Genomic DNA, 13288 nt, shown 5'->3' with positions numbered 1-13288 from the left:
TGACTGGAAGGAGTTTTTTCTGGCTGGCTACAGTGTTTGGAGATTAGTTGCTGACAAAAAGCAACAGAGGAGGCGTCTGAGTGGAGAAGGTAAGCGGGGCAGAAGGAGGAGAGTTGGAAACAGTTGAGAAGTTCTTTTTTTGAAGGATTCCTTGGGCTTTGGGGACTGGAGGGGGAAGAGGGTGTGAGACTCCAGGAGAAGGAGAAGCACAGCTGCCCCAGGACCCTTGGGTCCTGAACCTTCCCGAGGGCACGGAGTTCTGCCACAACCCACACATGATTTATTCAAGTTGGCTCTGTTTACCAGCACCTCTGGTCAAACGGGGAAAATGAAACTGAAAGCAGTGTAATTCCTTCCGGTGCTTTTGCTGGGATGTCTTTATTCTCTACTTGGATATTTTTCACTCAGGGGTTCCTTCCTTCTCTGCTCCTTTACTCGGACTGGCCAATCTCGGTTGTAACAGAAACATTTGGTTCAAAGAGTCCATTGCTGGGCGATTTTGCTTATGGAGCACCATGGAGTTAGACTGCAGAGGGTGGGGACTCTGGGACAGAGCGGCAAGACAGCAGGAAAGTATGGCTCTGTGATTGTAGCAGGTGCAGCGAGGCTTACTTACACTGGATCTAAATTGCTCGGGTCTGCTCTAGGGCAGTTGGACTAAACTGATGCTCCCGGGTTCCCTGTTTGTGCAGTGTGTCTGTGCACATGCGTGGAGGGGACAGGACTCGTGAACAGTTTTTAATGAAGGGGCATAACTAGCCCCACCATTTACCGAAAAGCCTAATATCTGCCACACCCCTATTTTAACGCACTTTACACAGGTGACCATGCTCACTGCTGCCCCCATTTGAGGGAACAGAAAATGGAGACTCCGTAAGCGAAAGTTACACAATCGGGATCTAATAGTCGACAGTTATATGGGTAGGAGCTCAGAACTAGGTCTTGCTGAGGTTGAGTCTCCGCTCTTTAAACTAGTGTGGATAGGAGCTCATGGTGTGCACAACAGACACGCACAAGCCCGGGGACACTCTGAGAGTGGCTGGCCTTTCTGTGGCACAAGAAACGCAAGTGGACACAGCTGCATTTTTTAACTAAATGAGTGTTCTTTTTCTTTTTTTTTAAACAAGGCTCTCTACTTCTAGTCAGAGTGTGTTTAAATAACATGAAAAGAGATTTATTAATATAGGTTGAGAATCCTAAAAACAAGCATATCCTTTCTTTAATTAATCATTCAATTCTTTGAAATCTATCATAAGAAATCTATGGTAAGATCTAGCATAAGAAAACAAAGTAAAATGAGGTAAATTTGCTGCAGCAACACTTTTTAGGATTGTTTAAAAATTCTCATTAAAAAATTGTGTTTAAAAATTATTTTAAAAAACTGCTCAGTAATAGGTAAATAAAACAACAAATGATGACCTATCACACAGCCATTAAAAATGTTTGAAAAGACTTTATAATAAAATAACAGGAAATGATGTATGGTGTGGCGTTAAATGAAAATGAAGGACACAAAGTTACTTACACAGCATGACTCCGACTGTTTTTTTAAAGTCTATAGAAATATTCTTAAACAGTCACAATGTTTGTGGGATTACAGAGGAATAATTTTCATAATTTTAATTCATGTATATTCATGATATCATGTAATACAAAGTTCTATAATAAATGAGTAAATGTACTTTGAAAAAGTTGCTAGTAAAATTCATTTCTCGAGCTCAAGCATTTCTGACTATTATAAAGTCACAAAGTACCTCTTTTGTCTCCAGGTGTAAAGTCAGAAGACTCCCAAGAGCGTTGTCCTTCCTCATACTGCTGATCTGGAGCCAGAGAATCCCTACTGAGTTTTTAGAGCTCTGTGTTTCTTTGATCAAGTCCCAAGAAGATAAGTTTTTATTTTCTCAAAGAAAGGCAGAAGGTTGTAACCAGTGGAACTTACCATCATGGAGACGGACAGCCGTCACCACCCCCAGGAGAGACCCACACCCTCCAGCCATCGGAGGACTTCAGGGGACAACAGTCATTTGTTGATAGAAGCTGTCAGAGGAGACATAAAGCGGGTCCAGCAATTGCTGGAAGAAGGGGCTGATGTCAATTTCCAGGAAGAGGAAGGGGGCTGGTCCCCTTTGCACAATGCAGTAAAGATCGGAAGGGAGGACATGGTGCATCTTCTGCTCTGTCACGGTGCGGACCCTTGTCTGAGGAAGAGGAATGGGGCCACTCCCTTCATCGTTGCTGGGATTGTGGGACATGTGCAGCTGCTGAAGCTTCTGCTTTCTAAAGGCGCCCAGGTCAATGAGCGTGATCACCATGGCTTCACAGCGTTCATGGAAGCCGCTTGGTATGGCAAGGTCGAAGCCTTGCGATTCCTATATGAGAATGGAGCAGAGGTGAATTTGGGTCGAGAGACTATGGAGGACCAAAAGAAGCTTAAAAAGGGAGGGGCTACAGCTCTCATGGATGCTGCTAAAAAGGGACATGTAGAGGCCTTGAGGATCCTCCTCGACGAGATGGGGGCAGATGTGAATGCCTGTGACAATATGGGCAGAAGTGCTCTGATCCACGCTCTCGCAAACCTCAAGAAGAGTGACGTGGCGATGAACATCGCTCACCTTCTCTTGGCCCACGGGGCTAACATCAACGTGAGGGGAGAAAAAGGGAAGACGCCCCTGATTCTGGCAGTGGAAAACGATCACTTGAATGTGGTGAAGATGCTTCTGGAGCAAGAACACATAGAGATCGATGACACAGACAGGGAGGGCAAGACAGCGCTGCTGTGGGCTGTCGAGCTCCAGCGGACGGAGATTGCCGAGTTGCTGTGTAGCAAGGGAGCCCGCACGGATTGCGGGGACCTTCTTCGGTTAGCGAGGCGCTGTTACGACAGTGCCCTTGAAAAGCTTCTTCTGGACCACGGAGCCAAAGAAAACTATCGACCCCCTGCTGTGGACTGGGAGCCTCACAGCTCGCACTGGGGGCCGGCCCTGAAACATCTCCACAAGATATACCGCCCTATGATTGGCAAACTCAAGATCTTCATTGACGAAGAATACAAAGTTGCTGACACTTCGGAAGGGGGCATCTACTTGGGGTTGTACGAAGGGCAAGAGGTAGCTGTGAAACGGTTCCACGAAAACAGCACTCGTGGCCAAAACGAAGTGTCCTGTTTGCGAAGCATCCGCACGAACAGTAACCTGGTGACATTCTATGGGAGTGAGCAGGACAGGGGCCTTCTGTATGTGTGTGTCTTGCTCTGTGAGCAGACGCTGGAGATGCACTTGGCCAAGCACAGACAGGAGGAGGCTGTGGAAAATGAGGAAGATGAGTTTTCCCGAAACATCCTCTTATCCATATTTAAGGCTGTTGCTGAGTTACACCTGTCATGTGGGTACACGCATGAGGATCTGCAGCCACGGAACGTCTTAATAGGTGAGTCCCCTGTCATCTCATAGGAATTATGGGATCTTTATTGACGAAAGGAAAGTGTTTCCATTGTATATAGGGAAGGACTAGAGTAAATGTAAATTATCCACTTTGAGGGTTAATGCAACAAAGTTTTAGTTACAGTGCAGTCTCTTCTGCTTCCAGTTACAACCCTTCCTCCTCCTGGAGGTCGCAGGTGCTGATGGAATACCAGCTCACCTCACATTCCCTGGGCAAATACAAATATAAAAGTATGTCCTGAATGGAGCCAGCTCCAGAAATTTGGATTCCTAGAGGAGTCTTCCAGTCAGAGAATCCTGAAGGTGTGTCCCCTCAGACAAGGTGGCAGTTACTTTGAAACTTAATGGCGAAACTGAAGTCAAAATTGGGGATGCCAAGACAAGATGTGACACAGTGAAACAGACTCCAAGGGCAGAACAGGTAGCATCTACTGGTTCAAACCCAAAACAAACTACCGTATTTTGCCGTGTATAAGGTGCACCCACATTTTTGGCCCAAACTTTCTGGGGCAGGGGAAACCCTTTCACTTTAATTTCTTCATTCGATTTTTATTTATTTATATTTAGATACTTGATTTTTGTATTATAAATAAATTTTAGCATTTATTTTTGAACATATTATGATACAAGAAATTTGGATAGGTCCTATGGATATTGACCTAACCATATCGCCCCGACTGAGAATCAGATTGGTGACCCTTTGCTTTGCAGTCTGGCATTCGGTCCACTGAGCCACACCAGTCAGGGCCCACACATGCTGATTTCTAAGTTCAAAATAAAAGGGCTTTGAGAAGCACACAATTGCTCTGGCTGTCATCCTTCTCAGACTCCATTAAGCAAGGAGGAGGAGCCACTTCTCTGAGGACAAATCACTGCCTCGCTCTGCTGTCATTTCAGGGCAGGGAGGCAGTGACTCATTACAAGCCCAGGGTGGGCCCACGGTAACTGATGACAATGTCATAGTGGGCTGTGGTGAGTGGGCTCAGTTTTGTGGAGTGTTTTGCTAAGGCAATCTTGGGCGTAGAGCCTTGTTGGCTAGTTGTTCTTTGGCCATAGGGTGTCACCTTAATTCTGCTGATAACTCCTTTATGAATCTGTGCTCTTTGCTCCTACTCTCTGGCTTGGAAAAAAAATATATATATATGACCTGCTATTTGTAGATAATGGATAGATCAAATGGCACAGTGTCTGTGTTTTGAGGAGTAAATAGCAATGCAGATATAAGACTTATTATTTCCTTCTGTAGAGATGATGGGTTGCATATTGTTACATATTTATTTAAATAAATGACAACACGAAGGATGAGGATTTTCGATGCACCTTGACAAACTATCCCTTAGATTCCAAGAATGCTGTGCGCCTGGCAGATTTTGACAAAAGCAGAAAGTGGGCTGGAGAGCCAGAGAAAACCAAGAGCGATCTAGAGGTAATTTCTGTGGTCTTTTCTATCTTTCTGCTTCCTTATTCATTCATTACCTCACTTCTTGTGGCCAATGAGAGGGTGTTCCTATTTGAACCAGGAAGGGAAGAACTTTGAAGTCACTCCCCTGGTGCTGACTACTGTTGCTCCCTTGCAGACCAGGGCATTTCCCTGGGTTGGTGTGGACTGGTTGTCATTGTGGCTTCTTTCTCCGTCTCTTTGGATCTCTTTTCTTTCTCCACTATTTACACAAGTAAATAAATTGAGCATTCCACACCCTTTCTCATACGACCTCTAGGAGGTATGCCCCAAAAAACATCTCCAGAATTCCTGCAGGAGGCGTTTTCTGCCCAAGGACCAAGTAAATAAGATTTCTTTTGCTATTCCATTCAAACTCCAAAGAGGGCCAGACACTAAGGCCCTCTGAAACAGCCTGGAGGGATCCCTGCTCTAAAGAGTCTACGTTTGGCCAAAAGCTGGACTGAAATAACTGTTTCCTCTGAGAAGAGACAGAGCCCAGCCCTTGCCGACTAAAGCTCCCCATTGATTCTGACCTGGTCAAGGCAGATTTCCTCTGCAAAATTCTCTACTGTGTTGAACTTTCAAGAATGAAATCCATCCCTGGGTCTGGACTTGGTGGTTCGGTGACTCCAGATTTCTTGCCTGATTCAGGCGTTCCTGTGCTGGCCTCCTTCTTGGCCTTTCCTCCCTGCCATGGCCTAACCCTTGGGGTCATCACTGTGTCCTATTTGTCCTGGACTGGCTCCTTTACCTGCCACCTCACATAGCCCCAAGTCAAAGTCCCAGTTCCCAGCTCCTGGCACTCCCTTATTTAAAACCTTCTCTCCTTCCCCTGGTTATCTAATTTCCACCCATATTTGGAGGTCCAGCTCACATCCCTCTTTCTCGAGGCAGTCTGCCCTGGCAGTGCTGGCCCAGGATTATCTTTTGCTCCTTATAAGCTGTAGCTGTGAGGACTACATAATGCCTTGATGAGTTCTCTATGCACAAACCTGTGTCTTCCCTCCCTAACCAGCCTGTGGGCTCCTTGAGATTCCTCCCATTTTCCATTTGCCCCTATTCTGCACCACACACTCCAAGGTTACCCAATGAAGTGGTCATTCCTAAGCACCTTTGGCTTCATTGGTGGTTTTCGTGCAGGCCCTTGGGCGGCTGGTCCTATACGTGGTAAGGAAGGGAGATGTCCCTTTTGAGACCCTGAAGACTCAAAGTAATGAGGAGGTGATTCAACATTCTCCAAGTGAGGAAAGTCAGAACCTCATTCAGCACCTGTTCTGCCCTGGGGAGAATGAGAAGAACCATCTGAGAGACCTGCTGGGTCACCCTTTCTTTTGGACTTGGGAGAGGTAAGTAGAACTTAAGTGCATGTCACAGGGCCCCGGAATGGTGACACAGTGAGTGTATTGGTGAGGCTTCCCTAGAGGAACAGAACCAACAGAAATACATATATAATACTGGAGAGGGCAATCCGCTTCACGGGGCCCACTGATTCAAATGCCAGTCTCACCTGGAAACACCCTCACAGACACAGCCAGAATAATGTTGAATCTGGGCACCCTGTGCTCAGTCAAGTTAATATGGAAATTACTCATCACAGTGAGGTGGCATAGGCAGGAGTCAGGGTGAGAATCTGCAGACTCCGCTTTCCTCTTAGCTGGTCATTTCCTGGCTGTGTGTCCTTGGAGTGGTGACTTGACCTCTTTGGGTTCTGGTTCTGTCTTTTGAAGGTGACGGGGAGAGAGAGAGAAAGAAAGAGAGAGAGAGAGGAGCGAGGGAGACAGGTTCCCATCTTTTACTATGCAGAAATTTTATTTATTTTTTTAAAAATAAGTTTCTGTTCTATGAAATAGATTTTTAAAAAGATTTTACTTATTATTTTTAGAGAAAGAGGAAAGGAGAGAGAAAGAGAAAGAGAGAAACATTAATGTGTGGTTGCCCCTCACGCATACCCCACTGGGGACCTGGCCCACAACCCAGGCATGTGCCATGACCGGAAATCGAACCAGCAGACCCTTGGTTTGCAGGCTGGTACTCAGTTTGCTGAGCCACATCAGACAGGGCAGAAATTTAAAGACATAGTTTTGTTACAGGACAGACTTTGGGGGGGGTGTGAACAATGTACTGTTACCAAAAGGACCCCCCCTCTTTCTCCGGGGGTTCCCCCTCCATACTAGGTTTGCTTTGCCCCTTGCCAGGGGAAAGACATCTCTCAATGCCAGAGATTGGTGAAAAGGAAACGAATTATTTATTTAAAAGTTATACAGACTTAGAGTAATGACTTAATGTCTTTATTAAAATACTAAAGTCCTTTAGAGTACCCACAGATGCACAGTCCTTCCTTCTCCCTCTGCCAAGTCTGGGGTACCATATCTCAGGAAAAGAAGTAGAAGTCCATGATGCAGGCTCCTGGCACCATCAGCTGTGTCACTGCCACAATCTCCAGTTAATCCAAAGCCATGTGGCACCTCCTCATGGCCCACCAGCAAGAGTCCTTTCACCCCTCTTCTTCCAGGCAAAGTCTCTCCTGCTTCCTAAGTCATGTGGCAAAAGGGAGCAACCCAAAGCCATGTGGCCCCAACTCTTGCCCAAGCTGCAGTGTCACCCCTCAGCCAAAACCGCGTGGTCCCCCTGCCATGGCTGCTGTGCCTGGGTTTAAGTCCCAGAGCCAGTCTTCTCTGCAGCCTCATTTCCAACTCCTCCTATAATCAGTCACACCTGCCAGCATTCCTGTCCTCTTCCAGCTTTACTGGCATGGAGCCCATGGCATGGAGCCAATCATCTCCAAGCTCTCTCACAGGCGCTGTAACCAGGGGAGTTGCTTCTCAGTCACATCATGGGTGGAAGTCGGTTTCATCCCCCTGGCTCAAAGCATGGACACAGCTATTTAACATATCTATGAGTCCAGTTAAAGGTTATAGATATGTTAAATGACCACAGCAGAGGTTAGCTGCAAAGCTGTTGCTGTTCAAAACAGCTCTCGATGGCCCTGCTCCATGTGTCCCATCCCCCAGCTCAGACTCATGGAGATGAGGATATCCTATATATATTTTTTCTAATAGTTCCCGGACATTCTAAGTTCTGGACCCCATTACAAATCCCTATTTGGGGGCCCCCCTTGGCTGTACCCTATTACAGTTTTACTACTTTTATGAAAAATCAAAATCTAACAAGTGTTCTCTTTCTGGAAACAGTGGAAAGGCTAAATGACCATGATAATTCTGTCACCCTCAGCCGCTATAGGACCCTTAGGGACGTGGGCAATGAATCTGACATCAAAACTCGGAATCTGAACAGCAATATCCTCCAACTCCTGCAGCCTGGACCACCAGATTGTTCCAAAAGTTTTTACCAGTGGACCTCTAAGGTATGGACAGTTCCCAAGGTCTGAGAGTCATTTCAGAAATAAGAAGCTGGGTCATGTTCTTTTTTTAAATTTAATTATTGTTCAAGTATAGTTTTCTGTCTTTTACTTCCATCCCAGCCCCTCCCACCTAGTGCTCCCCACCTCCCTCCCATTTCCACCCGTTAGTTTTTGTCCATGTGTCCTTTATACTTGTTCCTATTGGGTCATGTTTTATGATAGCTTTTCTAACATTTTTTTATACCGTTGGTCTGGCCCAACCAACAGATGAAAGAGGGAATTTCCCTTCTCTTCCACCCCATCCGAGTCCCCTCTTCCCTTTTGGGTCTCTGCCCTCCCTTTTAGAGGTCAAGCCTTCCTGATAGACTCCCATCTAGACTCCTCTTTAGGGTACTCTAGTCCCAGCCCCTTTTTGCTTCCTGTGGCTCTTTCTCTCAAGACTTGTTCTGTGATCCTATTTCCATAGTAACAAGAGCAACTGATTAAATGGGGCTTAGCCCAGAGGAGGTGCTCCACAGAGGCCTTTCAGTCCAGGGCCTCTGCTGCCTGTGACCAGCCCAGCTTTCATAACACACCTCCATCCCTGACAGAACAGAGTGTGAAGAAGAGATGATCTTTCAAATTCCTCCTTTTCCAGAAAAGGTCCACCTAACTTGAACTAAATATAGTGGGACATCAAAATTAATCACCATCTTGATCTAGTCAAGAAGTTTCATTAGTGTTAATTAGAACACGTCTGTTGAGTACCAGGTATGTGCTAGGCTCATGGGAGGTCATGGGTACACATAGAGTATGACCTGGTCCATGTGGGGCCAGAAGCCACATAGAAACAATGGCGTGTGATACCTGCTGGGCACCCAGAGACAGGGCACAACACTACAAGAGAATCCACAATCCTGAAGTCGCCGAGACCAACCACTTCCCTATCTCAGACGACCTTGGACTGTGTTTTTTACATACTTTGTTGTTGGGTCTCATTTTGCTTTCCTTCCCTCGTTTGACTCCAGGCTGCACACCACATTCATAATTGCTAGCTTTAACATTCATCTTCCTGCTCTCCCATAAATTCCACAAGGCAGAGACCACCTGTTATCCTGTCCGTTTTTCTCTTCCTGACATGGAGTAGGTGTGCTGTGACTCTTTTTCATGTGAATATCTATAAAACTTCAGCTGGAACTTAAACTTGTAGAAACAGAGAAATTTGAAGCGAGAGCATAGTTAGTGATAGTTAGCGTAAGTTATAGGGTAGCTATAGTTCTGAGGACTTTGTGGGAGTCACCACAGTTAATCCTTAAAACAACCACAGAGGCCGGTATCTCCATTTTGCAGGTGGGCAAAGACAATTTTTCCAAAGGCACAGAGCCAGTAAGGTGTTCAGCAGGACTTGCAGCTGGTGCCAATGGTCCACCAAGTCATTGTTGCTGAGGAAATTGAGGCTCAGGGATGCAACCCCAAACACTTGGGACTGGAAAGCAAGAGATGAGCAGAGTTCGGAAGAGAAACCTATTCTTTTATTCCCCAATTCATGGGTTGTTCCCCCTAAACTGCATTGACTTATATTCAATTTTGATGAATTTCAAGAGTTATAGTTTTAAATTCTCATTTGAGACTTTTTTCTGTTGACTTTAGTCGCTTGCCCATTTTCCTGGTGGTACAGTTTGGGGCAGCTCAGGTCCACAGCCAAGTTCTCCAGCGTATTTCCTGCCTTTCTTCATTGGGATGCCCCACCCCCCATATACACATTGCTCAGCATTTCCCACGTGTGCTCTGCATATAGAACACATGGGCAGTCTCAGTGGGTCTCCTCTAGTCTTGGTCCAGTCACCAGTCACTCTTCCTAAGGGACGTATGGCTTTGTGGTTGTGACATCATGTTCCCTTACTCCAAACTTTTTCTAAATATGACACTACCTACAAAGATGCCGGCACAAAGAGGAAGGCATTCACGTGACAGCAGTCACTCTGGGACACGTGGAGGCGAGGAGAAACCTGTAACCCCTTTGGGAATATAATTTTTTGGGGGGGAATATAATTTTAAAGAAAAGGAAGCAGAAACCAACCACAGTCACTTTGGCAGTGGCTGCCTGTCTGGTGTCAGCTTTGAGGAAGTGGAATCAAGTATGAACTTGGAAGGGGGGCCGCAAAGATGAAAAGATGGGGTAGTATAATAAGCACACTTCCTAGTATAGTGGCCGAAGATTTTCTAAACCATGTTTTAATATATTTAATTTCTTATGAAAACAATTCACTTGGAAAACAGAGAGACAAATTTAAAGTTACCAATAGTACCACATCCAAACACCACTGTGGTTAGCATTGCTTGTTAAATTAGCAATGTTAACACATGGTCGAATTTGCATTTTGCCTTTTTGTTTTCCACCAGGATTTATTTTGCATTGCTACCACATTTTTTTGTGTGTAATGTTTTCTTGTTTAGATTGACGAATATGTTATGGAAAAAATGAATGAGTTTTATAAAAAAAACTGCAATTTTTATAAAGATACTGTCGGGGATCTGCTAAAGTTCATCCGGAATTTGGGGGAACACATTGATGAAAAAAAAAATATAAGGTAAGTATTGTTTTCATTCTTCTACATCATATACGTAATGAGGAAGATTTAAAAATCCAGTCCTAAATTTGTATCTGCTATTTGATGGGAAGAACAAAATTAATTTCGATGAAAGAAAAGTAACTCCTCCCCTCTGCCCGGAAAAGGGCCCTTATCAGGGTCTTACAATGAACGATGGATGTAGCCAGCAGGCTCTCATCTTCCTTTTTAACTTGGGCTGAGTCCCCTTCAACAGAAGGCTAGTGACTCCCTTGTGTGAAGAGACACAGGGAAGGGACAGCTGGGTATAAAGAACGTAACATTATAAAAGTCTACAAAGTAGTCCCATGTTAGTTAAATCAGCTTTTGTTGCCAAAATGTTAGCTGCAAACTCATTTAAAAAAGTTGTCGCAGTTGCTAGGGCTCTTTTTGATTTTTGGAAAGGTAGATAAGGGGTTGTGCAATTGTAGTAAGCCCATTTTATGGATGGATGATGCAACTGAGGTTCACAATGATCACATTGCCCAAGTTTGCACAATCAGTTGAAGAGTCCGGAGATGACTCTTGCTCTGTCAGATCCCCAAGTCCTCATTCATTCTGCCATAGAAATCAAGGGGCACAGTGATCTCCAGGCCATGTGCTATGAAGGGGGCAAGAATTTGGGGCATGTACATCAACATATTTACATTTCATTTCAGAATGAAGTCGAAAATTCAAGACCCTTCCCAGTATTTTCAGAAGAAATTTCCTGATCTGATCATCTACATCTACCTACAACTACGGAACACAGAGTACAAAAGGCATTTCCCCAAAGTGCACAATGGGGATGATGGTGGCCAGCAGGCTAGCCAGCTGTGAGTGCTGACCGAGCCTTCTGAGTTCAGCAGTTCCTCATTAGCTGTGTGACCCTGGGCAAGTCACAGCTCTCTGGGCGTCTTGACTAACCTGGATGCTTGCGAGGGATGAGTTGGATGGCTGATGGCCGTTCCTGGCAATGTGCCCAGCATTTCCTATACATTTATAATTTAAAAAAAGTATATGCCCAAATTACCCTGGTGCTCTTGGGGGAAAAGTCAGAGGCAGGAGCTGGAAGGGCATCCTGCTGAGATTCCTCTTGTCTATTGCACTGAAGAAGTGAGTGCCTAAACCTCTAATACTTACTGTATGTTATACCAATTATCTCATGTAATTATCCCAATGGTCTTGCAACATGGGTTAATATCCCCATTTAAGAACTGATGAACTTGAGACTCAGTTTAAACTACTCGCCTCAGACCATACGACTGGTACAGAGCACTGTATGGGTGGAGGTGGTGTTGTTACCTCTTACGAAGGCATCTTAGAACTTCATTACTAGTCCAGGGATCATCTGGATGAAACCTAAAAGGAATCTGTCAAAAGGGCTCCTGGTGGCTTCATTCATTCATTCATTCATTCATTCATTCATTCATTATTGAGCACAAGTCAAGACACTCATTTATTTATGAATTTCATTCCCTCTAGAATGGCCTGCACTGGTTTTCTATGGATTTAAGGCAGTAGCACTCAACTGGGAGCAATTTTGCCTCTCAGGGGCCATTTGGTAGTGTCTCTGGATGTTTTTGGTTGTCAAAGCTGGAGGTGCTAATAACCCCGCACCTAGTACGGGTTATTAGCACCTAGTACATGGAGGTCAGGGATACTGCCACACATTCTACAATGCACAGGCTAGCCCCCCACATCAAAGAGTTACCCAGCCTAAAGTACCAGTGGTATTGAGGTTGAGAAACTGCCTTAAGGGGCTGGGACACTTTGGAACTGGCTCGGGGCCCGGGCCCAAGGAGCATGTGGGCCATCTCACCACGTATGACTTGGGTTTGCTGTTTTGATTTGGGATCTGTAGTGAGCCACTTCCAGTTTTGCCCCCTCAGAAGTCCTCTGAACACCCTCGCCTTCCACACCTCAGTCAGGGGGCTCTTTCTGACTCCTTGGCACCCAAAGCCACATCAGAGGTTGCTTCTCCCCACCTTGTATATTATGATATATATTAAGAAGATATATGTAAAGAGAATATAAACAGATGTGATGGAAGTGTTTTGTTAAAAATCTAATTTATATTATTTGATAAATAATACCGTGGAGGGATCAGTAGTAAGAAACAGCCACACTCTCATTACGATGATGAACTTCACAATTTCCATGTTCTATCTCAGACTTGGTTGACAAGCATAGGAGAGTTTTGCATAATTGACAACCGAGTGTATTATTTCATTCTGATGTTGCTTTTTAAACTTATTATATTAAAAACAATATCATTGATTTATTGTAATTATTTTAAGTGACTGTATAATGCACTATCAAGTTAAGATGTTAAAAATTGTCTAAACATTTCCTTTTGGCTTGTTTTTAGCTCACTTCCTCTTAGGAATATGAATAACACTCCAAGGAGCTACTTGAAGCATGTAACTTCTTCCCTTTATAAATAAAAAATTGTAGTTGGTACTTGAAATATGTGAGA

General features: G+C 44.7%; 1 protein-coding gene across 1 annotated transcript; it reads left to right on the top strand.

The window, feature by feature from the left end:
- On the top strand, positions 1-13288 carry RNASEL (ribonuclease L). The gene is made up of 7 exons (XM_037145650.2): positions 1-89; positions 1770-3426; positions 4781-4866; positions 6022-6227; positions 8113-8245; positions 10679-10812; positions 11490-13288. The coding sequence occupies exons 2-7, from the start codon at positions 1944-1946 to the stop codon at positions 11647-11649; spliced, it is 2202 nt and encodes a 733-aa protein (XP_037001545.2). The 5' UTR covers positions 1-89; positions 1770-1943; the 3' UTR covers positions 11650-13288.

The sequence above is a fragment of the Artibeus jamaicensis genome, unplaced genomic scaffold (assembly GCF_021234435.1).
Source record: "Artibeus jamaicensis isolate MK-2021 breed Jamaican fruit bat unplaced genomic scaffold, CSHL_Jam_final contig_327, whole genome shotgun sequence".
NCBI classification, from domain to species: domain Eukaryota; kingdom Metazoa; phylum Chordata; class Mammalia; order Chiroptera; family Phyllostomidae; genus Artibeus; species Artibeus jamaicensis.
Note: the sequence above shows the minus strand (reverse complement) of the source record. Positions and strands in the feature narration are given on the sequence as shown.

Excerpts from the sequence above, each read along its gene's own strand:
- RNASEL (XM_037145650.2), top strand. The coding sequence starts at position 1,944 with ATGGAGACGGACAGCCGTCACCACCCCCAGGAGAGACCCACACCCTCC. Across the intron at positions 8,246-10,678 it reads TTTACCAGTGGACCTCTAAG|ATTGACGAATATGTTATGGA; the intron begins GTATGGACAGTT and ends TTTCTTGTTTAG. Across the intron at positions 10,813-11,489 it reads GATGAAAAAAAAAATATAAG|AATGAAGTCGAAAATTCAAG; the intron begins GTAAGTATTGTT and ends ATTTCATTTCAG.